Source organism: Scyliorhinus canicula, chromosome 24 (assembly GCF_902713615.1).
Source record: "Scyliorhinus canicula chromosome 24, sScyCan1.1, whole genome shotgun sequence".
In the NCBI taxonomy this organism is placed as follows: Eukaryota; Metazoa; Chordata; class Chondrichthyes; order Carcharhiniformes; family Scyliorhinidae; genus Scyliorhinus; species Scyliorhinus canicula.
Window position 1 is genome coordinate 3,352,228 of NC_052169.1, and position 25,056 is coordinate 3,377,283.

The following is a 25,056-nucleotide window of genomic DNA, read 5'->3' on the forward strand; positions in this document are numbered from 1 at the left end:
GCTGGTTTGCCTGATGGACTGGGCTACATTCACAACCTTTTGTAGTTTCCTGCGGTCTTGGACAGAGCAGGCTCCATACCAAGCTGTGATACAACCAGAGAGAATGCTTTCTATGGTGCATCTGTAAAAGTTGGTGAGGGTCGTAGCTGACATGCCAAATTTCCTTAGTCTTCTGAGAAAGTAGAGTCGTTGGTGGGCTTTCTTGACTATAGTGTCGGTATGGGGGGACCAGGACAGGCTGTTGGTATCTGTACACCTAAAAACTTGAACCTCTCGGCCTTTTCTACTTCGTTCCCATTGATGTAAACAGGGGCATGTTCTCCACTACGCTTCCTGAAATCGATGACAATCTTCTTCAATTTGTTGACATTGAGGGAGAGATTATTGTCGTCGCACCAGTTCACCAGATTCTCTATCTCATTCCTATACTCTGTCTCATCATTGTACACACAGGCCAGTAACTGTGGGCTACCCAATTCTTTCCCTCTGGTCCTCCTTCCTTCCCTCACTGCCCTGGATGTGGGGTTCATCCTGAGTTAGAACAGACACTCGCTGTGCTTACTGGGGTTAATATTTATCTCCTTTTTTCCCTTTCATTTCCAGGAACCTGATATTGTTAAAATCCAGGCATTTATCAGAGCAAACAAGGCCAGAGATGATTATAAAACCCTGAGTAAGTATCAGAATGGAGCATCGGTGTTGGAGCCTGTGTGACTACCACTCTCATATCTGTGATACCATCAGCTGCAAATTTACCAAACCCTCTGTGGTTAGTTTCTTTTTGGATTATTGCATCAAAGTAGAGGGGAGAAGGAGAAATTCAGGAGGAGCGTAAATAGGGCAGCACAGTAGCACAGTGGTTGTAAAGGTCTGGAACTCACTGCCTGAAAGGGTGTTGGAAGCAGAAATGTGGAATAGTTGAGTTGGAAATATTAGTGACCTTCAAGCGGCTATTGGATAGGTACATGGATTAGGGTAGAATAATGGAGTGTAGATTAATTTCTTCTTCAGGGCAGCACGGTAGCACAGTGGGTAGCACAATCGCTTCACAGCTCCAGGGTCCCAGGGTCGATTCCCTGCTGGGTCACTGTCTGTGCGGAGTCTGCACATCCTCCCCGTGTGTGCGTGGGTTTCCTCCGGGTACTCCGGTTTCCTCCCACAGTCCAAAGATGTGCTGGTTAGGTGGATTGGCCATGATAAATTGCCCTTAGTGTCCACTAAGGTTTGGTGGGGTTATTGGGTTACGGGGATAGGGTGGAGGTGTGGGCTTAAGCGGGGTGCTCTTTCCAAGGGCCGGTGCAGATGGGTCGAATGGCCTCCTTCTGCACAGTAAACTCTATGATAGTTGGCCGAGAGAGGAGGAAAGAGGGAAATTAGGATCTGGAGGAGAGAGAATGTTGTGGGAATAAGAGTAGGATGGGAAAAACGGGAGACAGGGACCAAGAAAAAGTGGCCCCTGGAGCTTGGGGACTAAACCGTCTGGGCCGACAGAGTTTTAGCCGCAGATCACAGACCCGACTAATCTCTGAAAACCCGCACAGCCTGGCGTGAAGTGGCGTTTGTCTCTCCTCTCTCCTTCTGTCTCACTCGCTCATCCTCTCCCCTCGGACAGTCAGTGCGGAGCAGCCTCCGATGGCCGTGGTCAGGAAGTTTGTCCACCTGCTCGATCAGAGTGACCAGGATTTTCAGGAGGAGGTGGAGATGATGCGACTGAGAGAGGAAGTGGTCACCCGGATCCGATCCAATCAGCAACTGGAAAATGATCTCAACATGATGGACATCAAGATCGGGCTCCTGGTGAAGAACAAAATCACATTGCAGGTAACTGGAATATCACCCCGGGAGTAACAGGAATATCACCCCGGGAGTAACAGGAATATCACCCTGGGAGTAACTGGAATATCACCCCGGGAGTAACAGGAATATCACCCCGGGAATAACAGGAATATCACCCCGGGAATAACAGGAATATCACCCCGGGAATAACAGGAATATCACCCCGGGAATAACAGGAATATCACCCCGGGAGTAACAGGAATATCACCCCGGGAATAACAGGAATATCACCCCGGGAATAACAGGAATATCACCCCGGGAGTAACAGGAATATCACCCCGGGAGTAACAGGAATATCACCCCGGGAGTAACAGGAATATCACCCCGGGAGTAACAGGAATATCACCCCGGGAATAACAGGAATATCACCCCGGGAACAACAGGAATATCACCCTGGGAGTAACAGGAATATCACCCTGGGAGTAACAGGAATATCACTCTGGGAGTAACAGGAATATCACCCTGGGAGTAACAGGAATATCACCCTGGGAGTAACAGGAATATCACCCCGGGAGTAACAGGAATATCACCCTGGGAGTAACAGGAATATCGCCCTGGGAGTAACAGGAATATCACTCTGGGAATAACAGGAATATCACTCTGGGAATAACAGGAATATCACCCTGGGAATAACAGGAATATCGCTCTGGGAATAACAGGAATATCACCCTGGGAATAATAGGAATATCACCCTGGGAATAACAGAAATATCACTCTGGGAGTAACAGGAATATCACACTAGGAATAACAGGAATATCACTCTGGGAATAACAGGAATATCACTCTGGGAATAATAGGAATATCACCCTGGGAATAACAGGAATATCACTCTGGGAGTAACAGGAATATCACCCTGGGAATAACAGTAATATCTTTCCTATAATGGGATATTATTCTGGGAGTATCACTCTCGGAATACCATTCCTGTTAATGGGAACATCCCTCAGGGAATAGCAAGAATATTGTTAGGGTAATGGATTGTTACTCCAGGAATAACGACACAGGAATACTGTCCCTATTTAATGGAAATATCATTTCAGGTAAACAGGACTATGTGTCAGGAATTGGGTTTGAATGGTGGAGCAGGCTCGAGGGGCCAGATGCCCCTAGTTCCTACGTTCTTATGAATACCATTGTTGGTAACAGTATTATCATCCTGGGCACACTATCCCTGGGAAAAACATTCTCTGGTAATGGGAATAGTTCCCCAACCACCAGGATAATTGCTCTGGGAATAACATCTTGGCAGTGAAAATGTTACCCTGGAGAATGGGAATATTGCTGTGAATACTGTACTGGGTGAAGGGAATGCAGCAAAACTCCCAGAAAAATTACTCTTTTTGGGAATATGGATGCCCTAAATCAGATCCCCCTCCCCCCTCCCCAGTCGAGAGATGGGGGCAGATTCGTGGTGACGAGCTGGGGGGGGGGGGGGGGGGGGGGGGGGGGTTGGGGAGGGGGCTGATTTGCAGTGATGGATTCACGACATGACATTGATGGATTTCTCTCCTGTGTTCTAGGAAGTAGTATCGCACAGTAAGAAACTGACCCGGAAAAACAAGGGGCAGCTCTCAGACATGATGCAGATCAACAAGCAGAAAGGGGGCCTGAAGGCCTTGAGCAAGGAAAAGCGGATGAAGCTTGAGGCTTATCAGAATCTCTTCTACCTGCTCCAGGTAAAGCTCCAGCCAAAGGCTTTTCTGCCAATAACCCCATGTACACTCTCCCCGATCACTGACTCTACCCACCCCCTCCCACATCCCCATGTACACTCTCCCCTATCACTGACTCTACCCACCCCCTCCCACATCCCCATGTACACTCTCCCCGATCACTGACTCTACCCACCCCCCTCCCACTCCCCATGTACACTCTGCCCTATCACTGACTCTACCCACCCCCTCCCACATCCCCATGTACACTCTCCCCGATCACTGACTCTACCCACCCCCTCCCACTCCCCATGTACACTCTCCCCATCACTGACTCTACCCACCCATTCACTCCCCTCCCACATCCCCATGTACACTCTCCCCTATCACTGACTCTACCCACCCATTCACCCCCCTCCCACATCCCCATGTACACTCTCCCCTATCACTGACTCTACCCACCCATTCACTCCCCTCCCACATCCCCATGTACACTCTCCCCTATCACTGACTCTACCCACCCCCTCCCACTCCCCATGTACACTCTCCCCATCACTGACTCTACCCACCCATTCACTCCCCTCCCACATCCCCATGTACACTCTCCCCGATCACTGACTCTACCCACCCATTCACCCCCCTCCCACATCCCCATGTACACCCTCCCCTATCACTGACTCTACCCACCCCCTCCCACTCCCCTCCCACAGCCCCATGTACACTCTCCCCTATCACTGACTCTACCCACCCCCTCCCACAGCCCCATGTACACTCTCCCCTATCACTGACTCTACCCACCCATTTAATCCCCTCCCACACCCCCATGTACACTCTCCCCTATCACTGACTCTACCCAGCCATTCACTCCCCTCCCACACCCCCATGTACACTCTCCCCTATCACTGACTCTACCCACCCATTTAATCCCCTCCCACAGCCCCATTTACACTCTCCCCTATCACTGACTCTACCCACCCCCTCCCACTCCCCATGTACACTCTCCCCTATCACTGACTCTACCCACCCCCTCCCCACACCCCCATGTACACTCTCCCCTATCACTGACTCTACCCACCCCCTCCCACACCCCCATGTACACCCTCCCCTATCACTGACTCTACCCACCCCCTCCCACACCCCCATGTACACCCTCCCCTATCACTGACTACCCACCCCCTCCCACTCCCCATGTACACTCTCCCCTATCACTGACTCTACCCACCCCCTCCCACACCCCCATGTACACCCTCCCCTATCACTGACTCTACCCACCCCCTCCCACACCCCATGTACACCCTCCCCTATCACTGACTCTACCCACCCATTTAATCCCCTCCCACAGCCCCATGTACACTCTCCCCTATCACTGACTCTACCCACCCCCTCCCACTCCCCATGTACATTCTCCCCTATCACTGACTGTACCCACCCATTTAATCCCATATTTTGAAGCAGAACGAGGAAGCTATCCCGGACATGCTGGAGAATATTGATACCTCAATCGAAATCACGGACAGATTATCTGGGCATTATCACATTGCTGCTTGTGGGAGCTTCATGTGCGCAAATTTCCCACTGCATTTCCTACGTCGCAAAAATGCTTCAACGTCAAGGCAATATTTCATTAACTATGTAGCATCCAGGGCAGCACGATGGCACAGTGGTTAGCATTGCTGCCTACGGCGCTGAGGACCCGGGTTCGAATCCCGGCCCTGGGTCACTGTCCGTGTGGAGTTTGCACATTCTCCCCGTGTTTGCGTGGGTTTCACCCCCACAACCCAAAGATCTGCAGAGTAGGTGGATTGACCACACAAGATTGCCCATTAATTGGAAAAAAAAATAATTGGGTACTCTAAAATTTAAAAAAAAAACTATGTAGCATCCCGAGGTTGCGGAAGGTGCTATAGAAATGTACATCCTTTCTCCGGAAAGGGTTTTGGGCCATTTTCTTGCTGGTGGGTGAATCATCCATTGGTGGCTCCTCGAGCGAGTCCGTGTCTGTGGAGCCTGCTGTTCCTGAGGAATGGGTAGGTAGAATGTTGAATGTAATATAAATGGATCTGTTTAAAGAGCAGAAATCACTGCCAAATTCTATCTTTCTTTCTGTCTCCAGACTAACCCCACCTACTTGGCCAAGTTGATCTTTCAGATGCCACAGAACAAATCCACCAAGTTCATGGACTCGGTCATTTTCACGCTATATAATTACGCGTCTAACCAGAGGGAAGAATACTTGCTGCTGAAACTCTTCAAAACCGCCCTGCAGGAAGAAATCAAGTATGTCCTGCGCACACCTGCTTCTCACTCCCCAACCCCAAATTGGCCACTGGGTTCAGACCCCATTCAGAGGAGCTGGATAAATATCTGGTTATAGACCATAATGTAGGAGCAGAATTATGCCATTCGGCCCATCGAGTCTGCTCCGCTATTTGATATCACGGCTGATATGTTCCTCATCCACATTCTCCTGCCTCCGCTCTGCTTTTTTTTTTTGTTTTCTTTTTTAATTTAGAGTATCCAATTCTTTTTTTTCCAGTTAAGGGGCAATTTAGCGTGGCCAATCCACCTACCCTGCACACCTGGGTTGTGAGGGTGAAACTCAATCAGGCACGGGGAGAATGTACAAACTCAACACAGACGGGGTCAGGGCCGGGATCGAGCCCGGGTCCTCAGCGCCGTAGGCAGCAGTGCTAACCACTGGGCCACCATGTCACCCTTAAGCCTTCGCTCTATAACCCCTGGTCCCCTTATTAATCATAAACACCAGATTTGTGCTTGAGTTGCTGTTACCTACAGACCAAGAGCTGAAAGGTGGAATCAGACAGAATAGATTCTTTCTTAGAATATAAGAATTTGGAGCAGGAGTTGGTAATTTAGCTTCTCGAGCCTGATCCACTGTTCAATGCAATCATGTGTGATCTCGTTATGGAATGGGATGGAAGGGATAGGTATAGACTGAGGTGTTGATCTATTCAATACAATACAAACTCTTTGCTACAAGGGAGTGGGATTTATAGTCCAGAGCAACGGTCAATGTCCCAACAAAAATGAGAGGATAGATGGACAGGAATTTGTTTATGTTCTTAGGAACAGGATCAGACTTTCCTCAAAAGGGTCGGTGATCGGGATTCTTTAATTCATTCACGGGATGTGACTGGACCATCAGTTGTTGCCCTTGAAGTGAGTGGCTGGCTCGGCCATTTCAGAGGGCACTTAATAGTCAACCGCATTGCTGTGGGTCTGGAGTCACATGTAGGCCAGGCCGGGTGAGATTGGCAGATTTCCTTCCCTGAAGGGGGGACATTCGTGATCCAGGTGAGTTTTTACAACAATCATGAGACTTTTAATTCAAGAATTTTCATTGAATTCAAATTTCACCATCTGCTATGGCGAGCTTTTATCTGGAATGTTGTCCTTTATTGCTAGAGGGATGGAGTTTAAAAGCAGAGAAGTTATGCTGCAGCTGTATAGGGTGCTGGTGAGGCCACACCTGGAGTACTGTGGACAGTTTTGGTCTCCTTCCTTGAGAGAGGTCGTACTGGCACAGGAGGGGGTGCAGAGGAGATTCACTCGGTTGATTCCAGAGTTGAGAGGTTTGCCTTATGAGGGGAGATTGAGTAGACTGGGACTGTACTCATTAGAATTTAGAAGAATGTGGGGGGGAAATCTTGTAGAAATATATACGGTTATGAAGGGAATAGTTAAGATAGAAACAGGGAGGTTGTTTCCACTGGCAGGTGAAGCTAGAACTAGGGGGCATAGCCTCAAAATAACAGGGAGCAGATTTAGGACTGAGTTGAGGAGGAACTTCTTCACCCAAAGGATTGTGAATCTGGAATTCCCTGCCCAGTGAAGCAGTTGGGGTGACCTCGTTGAATGTTTTTAAGGCAAATATAGATAGATTTATGAACAGTAAAGGGATTGAGGGTTACAGTGAGCGGGCGGGTATGTGGAGCTGAGTCCACAAAAGATCAGCCATGATCTCATTGAATGGCGGAGCAGGCTCGAGGGGCCAGATGGCTGACTCCTGCTCCTAGTTCTTATGGACCGCCAGACCATTACCCTGAATCCAGTCCAGTGACAGTATCAGTGTACCATTGCCTCCCGCAGTTGGGTGTATATGGACTCTATGTGTACACGTGTCTGTGTATGTACGCTGTGTGTAGGACATTTGGTCTCAGCCATTCTGACCCTAACATGTTCACTACTTTCCGCAGGTCAAAGGTGGATCAGCTTCATGAGATCATCACGGGAAACCCCACGGTTATTAAGATGGTGGTCAGCTTCAATCGTGGGGCGCGGGGGCAGAACGCTCTCCGACAGATCCTGGCACCCGTTGTCAAGGAGATCATTGAGGAGCGATCGATGAACATCAAGACCGACCCTGTGGATATTTACAAGGCCTGGGTGAATCAGATGGAGTCTCAGACAGGAGAGGCCAGGTAAAGGAGGGTGTACAACACATAGCGAGACGTACGGTCTGTAACCTACCTGTGCTGCTCCACACACATGGAGAGACCCCCTCCGCGAAGATAATACCTCATTTGCCCCCTTCAACAATGCTGCTCCCAACTCTAGTCTGAGTGGTGTGAGTCCAGGTGATGGGGGACATCAGAGAGCTGGGGAAGGGGCTCCCAGGGTAATGAGAGAGGAGAGGCTGAGGAAAGGAGATGTACATCAGAGTTTATGGAAATCCCTGATCTGCCATTGCAGGAAAGAGTGTTGACTCCACCCGCGCAGGAGCAGGCCATTTGGCCCATCGGGTCTGCTACACCATTCAGTAAGGTCACGGCTGTTCTGCTTTGTTGTCTTAATTCCACTCCCCTGTCTGCCCACACTAACCTTTGAGCCTCTTGTCCAGCAAAAATCTGTGTAACTCAGTTTTGATTACATTCAATGGTCCAGTCTCTCCCGGGCTCTGGGATGGAGAATTCCAAACCTAACCAGCCACTGGGGCAGTTTCCCAATTGAGGGGCCGGGGGGGGGGGGGGGGGGGGGGGTGGTTTGTACCAGTCTGTCTCAGACAGGGGCTGTGCTGTTTTTACAGTCCCAGGCTTTCTGGCCTGAGGGTATATGGTTCACATGTTGTCTCAAGTGCTCTGTCCCATTGATTACAGCAGTGATCTGAGATAATGTATCAGGGAACAGGGATTGTTGCGTTGATCGTTCAGGGAGGAAGTACGAGGACCAAAGAAAAGTACAGCACAGGAACAGGCCCTTCGGCCCTCCAAGCCTGCGCTGACCATGCTGCCCGTCTAAACTAATATCTCCTACACTTCCGAGGTCCGTATCCCTCTATTCCCATCCTATTCATGTATTTGTCAAGATGCCCCTTAAACGTCACTATCGTCCCTGCTTCCACCACCTCCTCCGGCAGCGAGTTCCAGGCACCCACTACCTTCTGTGTAAAAAAAACTTACCTTGTACATCTCCTCTAAACCTTGCCCCTCGCACCTTAAACCTATGCCCCCTAGTAATTGACCCCTCAACCCTGGGGAAAAGTCTCTGACTATCCACTCTGTCTATGCCCCTCATAATTTTGTAGACCTCTATCAGGTCGCCCCTCAACCTCCGTCGTTCCAGTGACAACAAACCAAGTTTATCCAACCTCTCCTCATAGCTAATGCCCTCCATACCAGGCAACATCCTGGTAAATCTCTCCTGCGCCCTCTCTAAAGCCTCCACATCCTTCTGGTAGTGTGGCAACCAGAATTGAACACTATACTCCAAGTGTGGCCAAACTAAGGTTCTATACAGCTGCAACATGACTTGCCAATTTTTATACTCAATGCCCCGGCCAATGAAGGTAAGCATGCCATATACCTTCTTGACTACCTTCTCCACCTGTGTTGCCCCTTTCAGTGACCTGTGGACCTGTACACCTAGATCTCTCTGACTGTCAATACTCTTGAGGGTTCTACCATTCACTGTATATTCCCTACCTGTATTAGACCTTCCAAAATTCATTGCCTCACATTTTTCCGGATTAAACTCCATCTGCCATCTCGCCGCCCAAGTCTCCAAACGATCTAAATCCTGCTGTATCCTCTGACAGTCCTCATCGCTATCCGCAATTCCACCGACCTTTGTGTCGTCTGCAAACTTACTAATCAGACCAGTTACATTTTCCTCCAAATCATTTATATATACTACGAACAGCAAAGGTCCCAGCACTGATCCCTGCGGAACACCACTAGTCACAGCCCTCCAATCAGAAAAGCACCCTTCCATTGCTACTCTCTGCCTTCTATGACCTAGCCAATTCTGTATCCACCTTGCCAGCTCACCCCTGATCCCGTGTGACTTCACCTTTTGTACCAGTCTGCCATGAGGGACCTTGTCAAAGGCCTTACTGAAGTCCATATAGACAACACCCACTGCCCTACCTGCATCAATCATCTTTGTGACCTCCTCGAAAAACTCTATCAAGTTAGTGAGACACGACCCCCCCTTCACAAAACCGTGCTGCCTCTCACTAATATGACCACTTGCTTCCAAATGGGAATAGATCCTGTCTCAAAGAATTCTCTCCCCCTACCACTGATGTAAGACTCACTGGCCTGTAGTTCCCTGGATTATCTTTGCTACCCTTCTTAAACAAAGGAACAACATTGGTGATTCTCCAGTCCTCCAGGACATCAGCTGTAGACAGTGAGGATCCAAAGATTTCTGTCAAGGCCTCAGCAATTTCCTCTCTAGCCTCCTTCAGTATTCTGGGGTAGATCCCATCAGGCCCTGGGGACTTATCCACCTTAATATTTTTCAAGACGCCCAACACCTCATCTTTCTGGATCACAATGTGACCACCGAGAAAGAAGGAAATGTATCCTGACACAACATTGTTCAAATCAGCCAAGTGCCCCAAAGCATTTAGTTATTGAATTAAGTGACTCTGTACAAAGGCAGACATTCCGTGTCGACACCAGACACCAGTGAGGTGAACAAGGACTTTGTCTGTTCCCCGTACTGTGATCAGGTGAGCAATGTTGGAACACTAACTCCTGGTGTCAAACAGCTTCCATTCGATGTGCACATTTGTTTCACACTCTGTAGTTTCGTCTATTGATTTGGAGTTTACCCTTTGACTGATGCCAATATTGGTTTGTGCCTGCGTGCGGCGACGGTGAGGTGACTCCAGCACTCTCCCTGCGTACCGCTCGGGGAGCTGCCCTTTCCACTGCTGCACCGCTCCCTCCACACACCCCCGCTTGCCCCTTCTGCCCGGCCCTCGCTGTCCCTCCCACGGGCGGGAGCCCTCATTCCCCTTCATTTACTGACGCTCCCTGAAGTGTTTCCAGGACTTGCTGATATTCCCGGAGTTCTGCACTTTCAGGCCTGGGTGAATCCGCACACTGTGTGTTTGGGCTGAGACTCTGCGACTTTGCTGACCTGAACATCACAGGCTCTGCACCTCCTGGTGGGGCTCACGTGCCCCCTGGGGTTGGAGCATCACCAAACTCCGTCATGTTGGAAAGACTTTGCGAGACGTCGGTGCTCATCTTCAATGAGCAATCACCATCCATCTCAGTGCGACTCATTGGGCTGCTCTCTTCCCTCCGAGTCAGAAAATTGTGGATTTTATTCATACTAAAGAGAATCCAGGCTGACACTCCAGTGCGGTGCTGAGGGAGTGCCGCACTGTCAGAGGGTCAGTACTGAGGGAGTGCTGCACTGTCAGGGGGTCAGGACTGAGGGGGTGTCAGAGGGTCAGTACTGAGGGAGTGCCGCACTGTCAGAGGGTCAGTACTGAGGGAGTGCCGCACTGTCAGAGGGTCAGTACTGAGGGAGCGCTGCACTGTCAGAGGGTCAGTACTGAGGGAGTGCTGCACTGTCAGAGGGTCAGTACTGAGGGAGTGCTGCACTGTCAGAGGGTCAGTACTGAGGGAGTGCTGCACTGTCAGAGGGTCAGTACTGAGGGAGTGCTGCACTGTCAGTGTGTCAGTACTGAGGGAGTGCTGCACTGTCAGAGGGTCAGTACTGAGGGAGTGCCGCACTGTCAGAGGGTCAGTACTGAGGGAGTGCTGCACTGTCAGGGGGTCAGGACTGAGGGAGTGCTGCACTGTCAGAGGGTCAGTACTGAGGGAGTGCTGCACTGTCAGAGGCTCAGTACTGAGGGAGTGCCGCACTGACAGAGGGTCAGTACTGAGGGAGTGCTGCACTGTCAGGGGGTCAGGACTGAGGGAGTGCTGCACTGTCAGAGGGTCAGTACTGAGGGAGTGCTGCACTGTCAGAGGCTCAGTACTGAGGGAGTGCTGCACTGTCAGAGGGTCAGTACTGAGGGAGTGCCGCACTGTCAGAGGGTCAGTACTGAGGGAGCGCTGCACTGTCAGAGGGTCAGTACTGAGGGAGAGCCGCACTGTCAGAGGGTCAGTACTGAGGGAGTGCTGCACTGTCAGAGGGTCAGTACTGAGGGAGTGCTGCACTGTCAGAGGTGACATCTTCCAGATTAGTTGTTAAATCGAGCCCCTATCTGCTCTTTCCCGTGGCATTCTTTCGAAGAGCAGGGGTGTTTTCTCCATTGTGCCGGCCAATATCTATCCCTCCATATCACTAAATGGGATATCCGGTCATCATCACATTGCTGTCTGTGGGATCTTGCTGTGTATAAATGGCTGCCATGTTTTCTACATTACAACAGTGACTGCACTTCAAAGTGTCCTTCATTGGCTGTAAACCACATTGGGATCACCTGAGGTCACGGAGGGTGCTATACAAATGCAAATTATTTCTTTCACTCAACAGGAAGACGAGGCCTAAAATGGAGCCTGAACTAAGGCTGGCCCCATGTTCAATGCAGGATTCTCTGACACTGACTTCAGGTCCTGCGCTGTGCATTGAAGTCAAAGCTCCCAGCGCCAACTATAATAATAACTGGGCCAGATTAAAGGAGGGTGCTTGCTGGAAAATTAACTGCTCTCCGTTTTCTTCCCGTTTCAAATGAAACGGCTGAGATTCCAAAGTGGGTTTACGTTACTGATTCTACGTAGCAATCACCTCTTTGGTCGTCTGACTAATATCTGATGTGTCCACATTTCTATTTTCAGTAAACTCCCATACGATGTAACACCAGACCAGGCACTGAGTCACGAAGAGGTGAAACTCAGACTTGACACGTCCATCAAGAACATGAGAGCTATCACCGACAAATTCCTGTCAGCCATTGTCACATCAGTGGATAAAATCCCGTAAGTGCTCGTGTTCCACATTCCGATTCCCGGCGAGGATCACTGTCTGTGCGGAGTCTGCACGTTCTCCCCGTGTCTGTGTGGGTTTCCTCCGGGTGCTCCGGTTTCCTCCCACAAGTCCCGAAAGACGTGTTGTTAGGCGAATTGGACATTCTGAATTCTCCCTCTGTGTACCTGAACAGGCGCTGGAATGTGGCGACTAGGGGCTTTACACAGTAACTTCATTGCAGTGTTAATGTCAGCCTACTTGTGACACTAATAAAGATTATTATTATGTACACCCTCCCCTATCACTGACTCTACCCACCCCCTCCCACAGCCCCATGTACACTCTCCCCTATCACTGACTCTACCCACCCCCTCCCACATCCCCATGTACACTCTCCCCTATCACTGACTCTACCCACCCCCTCCCACATCCCCATGTACACTCTCCCCGATCACTGACTCTACCCACCCATTCACTCCCCTCCCACACCCCCATGTACACCCTCCCCTATCACTGACTCTACCCACCCCCTCCCACACCCCCATATACACTCTCCCCTATCACTGACTCTACCCACCCATTCACTCCCCTCCCACACCCCCATGTACACTCTCCCCTATCACTGACTCTACCCACCCCCTCCCACTCCCCATGTACACACTCCCCTATCACTGACTCTACCCACCCATTCACTCCCCTCCCACACCCCCATGTACACTCTCCCCTATCACTGACTCTACCCACCCCCTCCCACATCCCCATGTACACTCTCCCCTATCACTGACTACCCACCCCCTCCCACATCCCCATGTACACTCTCCCCATCACTGACTCTACCCACCCATTCACTCCCCTCCCACACCCCCATGTACACTCTCCCCTATCACTGACTACCCACCCCCTCCCACTCCCCATGTACACTCTCCCTATCACTGACTCTACCCACCCCCTCCCACATCCCCATGTACACTCTCCCTATCACTGACTCTACCCACCCCCTCCCACATCCCCATGTACACTCTCCCCTATCACTGACTACCCACCCCCTCCCACTCCCCATGTACACACTCCCCTATCACTGACTCTACCCACCCATTCACTCCCCTCCCACACCCCATGTACACTCTCCCCTATCACTGACTCTACCCACCCCCTCCCACTCCCCATGTACACACTCCCCTATCACTGACTCTACCCATCCCCTCCCACATCCCCATGTACACTCTCCCCTATCACTGACTCTACCCACCCCCTCCCACATCCCCATGTACACTCTCCCCTATCACTGACTCTACCCACCCCCTCCCACTCCCCATGTACACACTCCCCTATCACTGACTCTACCCACCCATTCACTCCCCTCCCACACCCCCATGTACACTCTCCCCTATCACTGACTCTACCCACCCCCTCCCACTCCCCATGTACACACTCCCCTATCACTGACTCTACCCACCCATTCACTCCCCTCCCACACCCCATGTACACTCTCCCCTATCACTGACTCTACCCACCCCCTCCCACATCCCCATGTACACTCTCCCCTATCACTGACTACCCACCCCCTCCCACTCCCCATGTACACTCTCCCCTATCACTGACTCTACCCACCCCCTCCCACATCCCCATGTACACTCTCCCCTATCACTGACTCTACCCACCCCCTCCCACATCCCCATGTACACTCTCCCCTATCACTGACTACCCACCCCCTCCCACATCCCCATGTACACTCTCCCCATCACTGACTCTACCCACCCATTCACTCCCCTCCCACACCCCCATGTACACTCTCCCCTATCACTGACTACCCACCCCCTCCCACTCCCCATGTACACTCTCCCCTATCACTGACTCTACCCACCCCCTCCCACATCCCCATGTACACTCTCCCCTATCACTGACTCTACCCACCCCCTCCCACATCCCCATGTACACTCTCCCCTATCACTGACTACCCACCCCCTCCCACTCCCCATGTACACACTCCCCTATCACTGACTCTACCCACCCATTCACTCCCCTCCCACACCCCCATGTACACTCTCCCCTATCACTGACTCTACCCACCCCCTCCCACTCCCCATGTACACACTCCCCTATCACTGACTCTACCCACCCATTCACTCCCCTCCCACACCCCCATGTACACTCTCCCCTATCACTGACTCTACCCACCCCCTCCCACATCCCCATGTACACTCTCCCCTATCACTGACTACCCACACCCTCCCACTCCCCATGTACACTCTCCCCTATCACTGACTCTACCCAGCCCCTCCCACATCCCCATGTACACTCTCCCCTATCACTGACTCTACCCCACCCCCTCCCACATCCCCATGTACACTCCCCCCTATCACTGACTACCCACCCCCTCCCACACCCCCATGTACACCCTCCCCTATCACTGACTCTACCCACCCATTTAATCCCCTCCCACATCCCCATGTACACTCTCCCCTATCACTGACTACCCACCCCCTCCCACACCCCCATGTACACCCTCCCCTATCACTGACTCTACCCACCCCCTCCCACACCCCCATGTACACTCCCCCCTATCACTGACTACCCACCCCCTCCCACACCCCCATGTACACCCTCCCCTATCACTGACTCTACCCACCCCCTCCCACATCCCCATGTACACTCTCCCCCTATCACTGACTCTCCCCACCCCCTCCCACACCCCCATGTACACTCTCCCCTATCACTGACTCTACCCACCCATTTAATCCCCTCCCGCAGCCCCATGTACACTCTCCCCTATCACTGACTCCACCCACCCATTTAATCCCCTCCCGCAGCCCCATGTACACTCTCCACTATCGATAAAATCCCCAATTTACAATCAATAGGATGTTCCCCCATCAGCGTTGACCACACCCCTGTTGAAGTCACACCTGCTCGAGTGAAGCATTTCTCCGCTGCTTTTAGCCAAAGTGATCTTGTGACTGGGATTGTTCACGACCTTGATACCTTCCAAATTAACCCAGTCCCCTTTTAATATTCTGACATTCATAATTATTGTGCGTGAATAATAATAATCAGTATTCAACAAGGCAGCTGACCACCACCCTCTCAGGGGGCAATTAGGAATAAATGCTACATTCGTGAAAGGCTTTCGCAAGGACCGGGAATGGTGTGTATGTTTCCCATGGTTACAGTGGGTGGAGTGTGATGATTTCTTGGCTGGGCCCACAGTGATAATGCTGCACCGTACTGGACCCTGGCTACCCCACAGTTTGAGCTGTAGTCACAGTGTGATTCACCCAGCTCCCACCCTCTTCATTCACCATGTTTCCCCTCCCCCCTCACCCTTGCAGGTACGGTATGCGGCTCATCGCTAAAGTGTTGAAGGATTCCCTGCATGAGAAGTTTCCCGATGCCACGGATGATGAGCTTATTAAGGTAGGCGCCAGGTTACATTATGTCCGCTGGATCCTCGTTTACAAATGGCCTTGAGTCTGGGCAAAAATGTCCAACCTGATCCTCAAACCCTGCAAGCCTTTCGCACCGGATAGAACGGGATTATTTTACACATACCGGCTCAGTGTGCGCTGAATGAACTGGCCTTGGGCTGTGGGGTTGGTGATGTGTGTCCGGAGTAACAGCATTCGGTCTCAGACCGGCCCTCGGGATGGTTACATTGGGGTCCTGTGATCCACGCCCACATGTTTTGGGCGTGTCCGAGGCTGAGGGGTTTCTGGCAGGGATTTGCTGACGTCACGTCAGGGGTCTTAAAAGTGAGGGTGGGCCCCGAGTCCAGAGGTGGCGATCTTTGGTGTGTGGGAAGGCCCGGGAGCCCAGGGGGTGAGAGAGGCCGACGTTCTGGCCTTTGCCTCCCTGGCGGCCTGGAGACGGATCTTACTGGGATGCAGGGACTCGGAGCCCCCGAGGTCGGGGGTGTGGGTTAGCGACATGACGGGTTTCTCAGACTCGAGAAAATGTGCCTGGAGGGGCTGGTCGCAGGGGTTCGCTCGGAGGTGGCAGCCATTAAGCTGTCAGCAAGGAGGAGGGAGGGGAGGCATGGGAGAGACGAGTAAGGATAGAAGAACCAATGGAGGGTTGGCTGGGGAGGGTAGCACTATTTGTGTAAGCCATGTTGGCTGGGGTTTGTGCCTGGGGGAGTTTGTTAGGTTATATTGTGTTTTTGTTGAAATTTGATGTTTAAAATTGTTAAAATTATAAATACCTCAATCAAATATTTTCTTTTTTAAAAAATGACAAAAGAGTTTAATAGGGTAATTCGAGATGAATTATTTTCTCTGGTGGAGAGAGAACCCAGCCTTCAACTGAGAGATGGATTGTTTGGGCGCGATGCCAGGAAACACTCCTCTACACACAGGGGAGTGGAAATCCGGAACGGGGGGGGGGGGGGGGGGGGGGGGGTTGGTGGATGTGGAGTTTGGGAGCAGATTAGCCATGATCTCATGTAACGGCGGGATACATTTCAGCAGCTGGATGGCCGACTCCTCTTCCTAAGAGATGCCACCCACTCACCTTAATGCCCCTCAGCCAGGGTTCCTGCTCCTGAGTGGCCACCGAGTGATCTCCGATCTGAAAATTGTGGGGGGAGGGTTGTCAGGTGAGGAATAAAAAAGGACTCTGATGCGATGCTGACCACAGTTGACTGTCCCATCAGCGCGCACTGCCTTACTTCACTCAAGAATGGTCATCATGTGAGTGACAAGAGGACGGATGATAACAGTGGCGGAGAGTGAGCCTGCACCCATCAGGAAAGGGAGGGAGGAACAGTCACAACGACTGAAGTTTGGTGGCTGTAGAGCGATTCGTGACGGGTCTGAGGGGAATGGGATGGTCGGACATCTCATTCAAGGAGCCTGCACAGACCCAAATAGCCTCCTCCTGCACTGTGCCTTTAAATACTGACCCTTAAATGATGTAAACCTGTTGACAGGAACTCTTTCCTTACTTCCAGCTGTCGTCAGGTTGGAATAGATATCGGTAAATGTCACTGGGCTTTGCCAGTGGCCGCCCACTTTGGGACCGAGTGACTGAGATTCCCAGTCCAGTCCCACATCGTGAAGTAAATCTGATATTTTTTCTAACTTTGATAACTCTGATTCCACGCTGCTTATCTTCCCTCTTCTGTTTCAAGGCTTTCGATTTCTCTCCTTTCTGATTTCTTCGAACTGAGCTTCAAGCGGACAGTGGAAATTCTTCTTTTCCTACCTTCAGAGGTGTGGTTTCTAACCCCGTTTTCTACTGAGGTGAACCTCTCTGTGACTGGCATTTCTCCTGGAGCAACCTGTGCGTATACTCTTCTTTACCCCTCCCCCACTGTGTCCTGCCCTCCCCCCTCTCTTGCACCCCACCCACCACCATCTTGTGTACTCTATCACCGATAGCTCACCCCTACTTTCACCGTGTACAGATTATTCCAACTTTTTTAACTCCCCGGGAGATTTGAGGCGGGGGCGGGAGGTTGTCACTTCTTTGAAGCCTTTTCTTTTGTTGTGATTGGTGGATTTGATGGTTTCAGATTATCGGCAACCTGCTGTACTACCGTTACATGAACCCTGCCATCGTGGCTCCTGATGCTTTCGATATCATCGACATCTCTGCTGGTGGTGGAGGCCTGACCACGGATCAGAGGAGGAACCTGGGATCCATTGCTAAGGTCTTGCAGCACGCCGCCTCCAGTAAACTGTTCGACAAGGAAAATTGCCACCTGGGCTCGGTGAACGATTACCTCTCTCAGGCTCACATGAAGTTCAGGTAAATGACTGTCTCTCCTTCCCACTGCAGCACGGCCAGGGCACAAAACCACAACCAAACCCCCCCCTCACTCAGTCCCTCGCCCAACGCACCAATCTTCCCTTGTGACGATCAACTTCCCATTTGGATATTGGGCAAGGACTTTCCAATCATGCCCACAGCAGGAATCAGCCCTTGTGGGACCGGAAACTTCGGAAGGCGGACAAAAGCCCGCTGCCTTTGGACTGAACCGGACACTCCTGCCCACAGTGTCTGTCGCAATTCAGCAGGTTTTCACATCAATAAATTCAACATTCAAACACAACAGTGTACATCGCAAGCCTCCTTCAACAGCACCTTCCAAACTCGTGACATCAACCATCTGAAACAAGTAGATAGTGTGGTGTTTCCTGCCGCTATCATCACCGGGAAACACGCACATCCTTGGACTATGTTGCAATTTGATTAGATCGCGCCTGATACCTTCAATTACTTAGTCCCCACGGAGCCTTCTTCATGCAAACAGAATACCATTAGCCCAATGTTTGAGATGCTTTAATTGTACCTCTTGTCGTCACAAAGCCTGGCTGTTTCGCAAACCAGGATTTTAAAAATCATGACTGCGGCAGTCAAACACACTCTAACCCGGGCTTTTAACCCTTACTGCAGCAAATGCACACAGCACAATATATCTGAAATACCTCCATCCAGCATAATAAGTATGCGATGCTTCAGTTCCACAGGGCATTGATGAGACCCCATCTCAAATACTGTTCAGTTTTGGCTTATCTTGTTTGAGGAAGGATGGAAATGCGTTTGAGGCAGTTCAGAGGATTATTACTAGATTGATACCTGGAGCGGGTGGGTTGTCTTGTGAGGAAAGGTTAGACAATTGGACTGGTTTCCACAGAGTTTAGAAGAGTGAGGGGGTGACTTGATTGAAGTGCGTAAGATCCTGAATGCTATTGACAAGGTTATCGGGATAGATGAGAATGTGGGACTGGAAACACAAACAGACCAGTCATTGGATGACGGAGCAAGCTTGAGGGGCCGAATGGTCTACTTCTTGTGTTTCGAATGTTCAGAATGGTGACTTTGAAAGTCTAATATTTTTTGCTGTCAAAACCGCTTCTGGTCACGAATGTCCTTTAGGGAGGGAAATCTGCCGTCTTTACCCGGCCTGGCCTACATGTGACTCCAGACCCACATGTGGCTGACTCTGAACTGCCTCCCTCTCAGGCCGAGCAAGCCACTCACTTCAGGGGCATTTAGGGATGGGCAACAAATGCTGACCTTGCCCAGTGACGTCCACATCCCGTAAATGAATAGTTAAGAAAGATTGCATTTATATATCGACTACATAGTCGTGAAATGTCCCACGAGGTACCACAGGAATGTAAATTAGATGGCAAATCACAAAGTCGACATGAGGACAAATTTTTTTTACATAGAATTTACAGTGCAGAAGGAGGCCATTTGGCCCATCGAGTCTGCACCGGCTCTTGGAAAGACCACCCTACCCAAGGTCAACACCTCCACCCTATCCCCCATAACCCAGTAACCCCACCCAACACTAAGGGCAATTTTGGACACTAAGGACAATTTATCACGGCCAGGTGCAGGTTAGGTGGATTGGCCATGATAAATTACCCTTAGTATCCAAAAAGGTTAGGAGGGGTTATTGGGTCACGGGGATAGGGTGGAAGTGAGGGCTTCAGTAGGTCGGTGCAGACTCGATGGGCCGAATGGCTTCCTTCTGCACTGTATGTTCTACATTCTAATTCCGGGTTCCATTTGCTGAAGACAGGGCTCCCAATGGTCAGCAGTGATAAAATTGTGAATTTCTCTCTCCCTCTCCCTGTCCCCTCTCTCTCTCTTTTTCCCTCTCCCCTCTCTCTCTCTCTCCCTCTCTTTCTCCCTCTCTCTCTCTCTCCCTGTCCCCCCTCTCTCCCTCTCTCTCTCCCATTCTTCCAGACGGTTTTTCCAGGCTGCCTGTGAAGTGCCGGAGCTTGAGGACCGGTTTAATGTCGATGAATACTCCGACCTGGTGACCCTAACGAAGCCGGTGATTTACATTTCCATCGGCGAGATCATCAACACTCACACGGTGAGTTCACTCCAAAGTGCGGCACTCCCTCAGTACTGACCCTCTGACAGTGCGGCACTCCCTCAGCACTGACCCTCTGACAGTGCGGCACTCCCTCAGTACTGACCCTCTGACAGTGCGGCACTCCCTCAGCACTGACCCTCTGACAGTGCAGCACTCCCTCAGTACTGACCCTCTGACAGTGCAGCCCTCCCTCAGTACTGACCCTCTGACAGTGCAGCACTCCCTCAGTACTGACCCTCTGACAGTGCAGCACTCCCTCAGTACTGACCCTCTGACAGTGCGGCACTCCCTCAGTACTGACCCTCTGACAGTGCGGCTCCCTCAGTACTGACCCTCTGACAGTGCGGCACTCCCTCAGTACTGACCCGCTGACAGTGCAGCACTCCCTCAGTACTGACCCTCTGACAGTGCGGCTCCCTCAGTACTGTCCCTCTGACAGTGCGGCACTCCCTCAGTACTGACCCTCTGACAGTGCGGCACTCCCTCAGTACTGACCCTCTGACAGTGCAGCGCTCCCTCAGTACTGACCCTCTGACAGTGCGGCACTCCCTCAGTACTGACCCTCTGACAGTGCGGCACTCCCTCAGTACTGACCCTCTGACAGTGCGCACTCCCTCAGTACTGACCCTCTGACAGTGCAGCACTCCCTCAGTACTGACCCTCTGACAGTGCAGCACTCCCTCAGTACTGACCCTCTGACAGTGCAGCACTCCCTCAGTACTGACCCTCTGACAGTGCGGCACTCCCTCAGTACTGACCCTCTGACAGTGCAGCACTCCCTCAGTACTGACCCTCTGACAGTGCAGCACTCCCTCAGTACTGATCCTCTGACAGTGCAGCACTCCCTCAGTACTGACCCTCTGACACTGCAGCACTCCCTCAGTACTGACCCTCTGACAGTGCGGCACTCCCTCAGTACTGACCCTCTGACAGTGCGGCACTCCCTCAGTACTGACCCTCTGACACTGCAGCACTCCCTCAGTACTGACCCTCTGACAGTGCGGCACTCCCTCAGTGCCGAGCCTTTGTTTCTCTGTGTGTTTTCAGTGTTCAGTTATTGCTTCCCCTTCGATTGTAGCTTTTCCTGGATCATCAGGACGCCATTGCTCCGGAACACAATGACCCCATCCATGAGCTGCTGGAGGATCTTGGTGAGGTTCCCACTATCGAGTCTCTGATAGGTCAGTACCAGTTTACATTTCTTCCCCCACTCCCCCCTCATCCACCCCATCTTATTTCAGATCGCGCCAATGTCTCTGGAGCTAACCCCGGGTAACAGAACCTCTCCCTGCTTCCTCTTACTCTCCCTTTATCTTTCTCTTACACTCTCTCTCTCTCTCTCTCTCCCCCCCTCCCCCTCTCTCCCCCTCCCCCTCTCTCCCCCTCCCCCTCTCTCCCCTCCCCCTCTCTCCCCCTCCCCCTCTCTCCCCCTCCCCCTCTCCCTCCCTCTCCCCCTCTCTCCCCCTCCCCCTCTCCCTCCCTCTCCCCCTCTCTCCCCCCCCTCTCCCTCCCTCCTCTCTCTCTGCCTCCCCCTCTCTCCCTCCCTCCCCTCTCTCTGCCTCCCCCTCTCTCCCTCCCTCCCCTCTCTCTGCCTCCCCCTCTCTCCCCCTCCCCCTCCCCCCTCTCTCCCTCCCCCTCCCCTCCCTCCCCCTCCCCTCCCTCCCCCTCCCCCTCTCTCTCCCTCCCCTCCCCCTCTCTCTCCCTCCCCTCCCTCTCTCTCTCCCTCCCCTCCCTCTCTCTCTCCCTCCCCTCCCTCCCCCTCTCTCTCCCTCCCCTCCCTCCCCCTCTCTCTCCCTCCCCTCCCTCCCCCTCTCTCTCCCTCCCCTCCCTCCCCCTCTCTCTCCCTCCCCTCCCTCCCCCTCTCTCTCCCTCCCCTCCCTCCCCCTCTCTCTCCCTCCCCTCCCCCTCTCTCTCCCTCCCCTCCCTCCCCCTCTCTCTCCCTCCCCTCCCTCCCCCTCTCTCTCCCTCCCCTCCCTCCCCCTCTCTCTCCATCCCCTCCCTCCCCCTCTCTCTCCATCCCCTCCCTCCCCCTCTCTCTCCATCCCCTCCCTCCCCCTCTCTCTCCATCTCTCCCCCTCCCTCCACCTCTCTCTCCCTCCCCCTCCCTTCCCTTCCCTCTCCCCTCTCTCCCTCCCCCTCTCTCCCCTCGCTCCCCCTCTTTCTCCCTCCTCCTCCCCCTCCCCCTCTCCCTCCCCCCCTCTTTCTCCCTCCCCCTCTCTCCCCCTCCCCCTCCCTCCCCCTCTCTCCCCCTCCCCCTCCCTCCCCCTCCCCTCCCTCCCCCTCCCCTCCCCTCCCTCCCCCTCCCCTCCCTCCCCCTCCCCTCCCTCCCCCTCCCTCCCCCTCCCCTCCCCTCCCCTCCCTCCCCCTCCGCTCCCCTCCCTCCCCCTCCGCTCCCCTCCCTCCCCCTCCCCTCCCCTCCCTCCCCCTCTCTCTGCCTCCCCAACTCTCTCTCCCTCTTTTTTCTCTCTCGCTCTCCCTCCCCATCTCTCTCCCTCTCCTCACTCTCTTCCTCCTCTCTCTCCTTCCCCCTCTCTCTCTCTCTCCCTGCCGGAATGTGGCGACTGGGGGCTTTTCACAGTAACTTCATTTGAAGCCTACTTATGATAATAAGTGATTTTCATTTCCCCCCACTCTCTCCCTCCCCCACTCTCTCCCTCCCCCTCTCTCTATCTCCCTCCTTTCTCTCCCTCTCCCTCCCCCCACTCTGCCTCACCTCTCTCTCCCTCTCCCTTTTTTCTCCCCCTCTCCCTCCCCTCTCTCTTCCTCCCCCACTCTCTGATGTGACCATCAATTCACTGGAGACACGATTGGAAGTAAACTGTGGTTTTAATAGTCTTACAACTGAGCCAGCCTGCGACCAGAGGAACTGAGAGCAGGGCTTCCAGCTGCAGCACATTATACTTCCGGTAGTGGGAGGGGCCATGGGCGGAGCCCTGTACAAGCTCCTCATCTCCCCCTATGGGCAGAGCCGCGCAACGGCTCACATACAGAGCCCACAAGGACATAATACCATACAATGTAATACAGTGTGAATTACAATGCAGTATCATTCACCACACTCTGTCCCTCCCCCTCTCTATTTTGCTGCCCCTCTCCCTCCCCTCTCTCTCTCTACCCCACTCTCTCCCTCCCTCCCTCTCCCTCCATCTCTCTCCCTCCCTCTCCCTCCCTCCCTCCAACTCTCTCTCTCTCCCCTCCTCCTCTAAGTCACTGCTGAAAACCTACCTCTGTGAATAATCTATTGATCCTCCAGCCCGACCACCTCCTTCTGCAGCTCCGTGTTTGACAGTCTATCTGTGGGGACCCTCCGTGTTGGACTCGGTAAATGTTGAGCTGACCTTTGCGTTCCCTCCCACACAGGTGAAGGAGGAGTGCACGACCCGAATAAGGAGCAGCTGGCCAAGACCGAGGTGTCCCTGACCCTCACCAACAAATTTGACGTGCAAGGGGGAGAGGACGAGGAGATGAACGCCCGAACTCTGCTTTTAAAGTGAGCTTGGGGTGGATAAAATGTAAAACGTATATTGGGAAAAATAAATCCCTTTCATTTCTATAGCGCCTTCTACTAACACCCTCCCCCCCCAACCTCACCCAGCACTTCACAGCCACTTCACTTCACAAAGCCTGATCACAGCTGTAACGGAGAAAACATGCCGGCCAGATTGTGTACAGCAAGATCCCACGAATAGCGCCGAGATACTGAGCAGATAATCAGATTTTTAGCGATGTTGGTTGAGGGATGAATGTTGGCCAGGACACCGGGGAGATCTCGCCTGCTCCTTTTCAAAAGAGCACCACGCGGGGGGGGGGGGGGGAATCTCCTACATCCACCTGAGCAGCAGATTAACAGCTCACTGACAGCACTCCTTCACTACCGCATCCCCCCCCCCCCCCCCCCCCCCCGCCCCCGCCGAGGTCTCTGCGCTCCTCCCACTCTGAAACATTATGTGAATGTTTTGTGAGGGCCTCGGAGAATCCAGCATGAGTTTTCAGGATGCAAAGAAATAACATTTATTTACAATAATATATACATATATATATGCAGCAGCAGCAGCTTCCCTTGCTGCTCACTCCTCTCTCACTCTGCTGGTTCCAAACTGGCCAGCTCTATTTACCCAGGGAGGCTGCTAATGATTTCTCCGCGCCCCCCCCCCCTCTCATTGGGGAAGCTCGTACTCCCAAAGGATTGTGGGATTGTTATTAGTCCCCAGCCAGGCAGGTTATAACACAATGCAAATTGTTCCCTGTGGGATGTAGCCAGTCTGATAAGTGACTCCCTTCTCTCTTTGCCTCTGTCTCAGCACAAAGCGACTGATTGTTGATGTCATTCGATTCCAACCTGGCGAGACTTTGACCGAGATCCTGGAGACCCCGGCCTCTGCGGAACAGGTGAGTGGCGAATCGTCCCTGGGCTGCATTTGATTGCGAATGATTTGTTGGGGCAGCACGGTGGCTCAGTGGGTTAGCCCTGCTGCCTCACGGCGCCGAGGTCCCAGGTTCGATCCCGGCCCTGGGTCATTGTCCGTGTGTAGTTTGTACATTCTCCCCGTGTCTGCGTGG

At 52.5% G+C, this 25,056-nt stretch overlaps 1 protein-coding gene across 1 annotated transcript in view; it reads left to right on the forward strand.

The window, feature by feature from the left end:
* The window catches only part of LOC119956713 (ras GTPase-activating-like protein IQGAP1), a 117,615-nt gene that overhangs the window by 75,663 nt on the left and 16,896 nt on the right, over positions 1–25,056 (forward strand). Inside the window, exons 19-30 of the mRNA XM_038784050.1 lie at positions 604–673; positions 1,613–1,821; positions 3,357–3,512; positions 5,602–5,765; positions 7,706–7,930; positions 12,533–12,673; positions 15,992–16,076; positions 18,172–18,407; positions 20,361–20,493; positions 21,575–21,677; positions 23,857–23,986; positions 24,798–24,885. Coding sequence (XP_038639978.1) covers positions 604–673; positions 1,613–1,821; positions 3,357–3,512; positions 5,602–5,765; positions 7,706–7,930; positions 12,533–12,673; positions 15,992–16,076; positions 18,172–18,407; positions 20,361–20,493; positions 21,575–21,677; positions 23,857–23,986; positions 24,798–24,885 — 1,740 coding nt within the window. The remainder of the gene's footprint in view (positions 1–603; positions 674–1,612; positions 1,822–3,356; positions 3,513–5,601; positions 5,766–7,705; positions 7,931–12,532; positions 12,674–15,991; positions 16,077–18,171; positions 18,408–20,360; positions 20,494–21,574; positions 21,678–23,856; positions 23,987–24,797; positions 24,886–25,056) is intronic.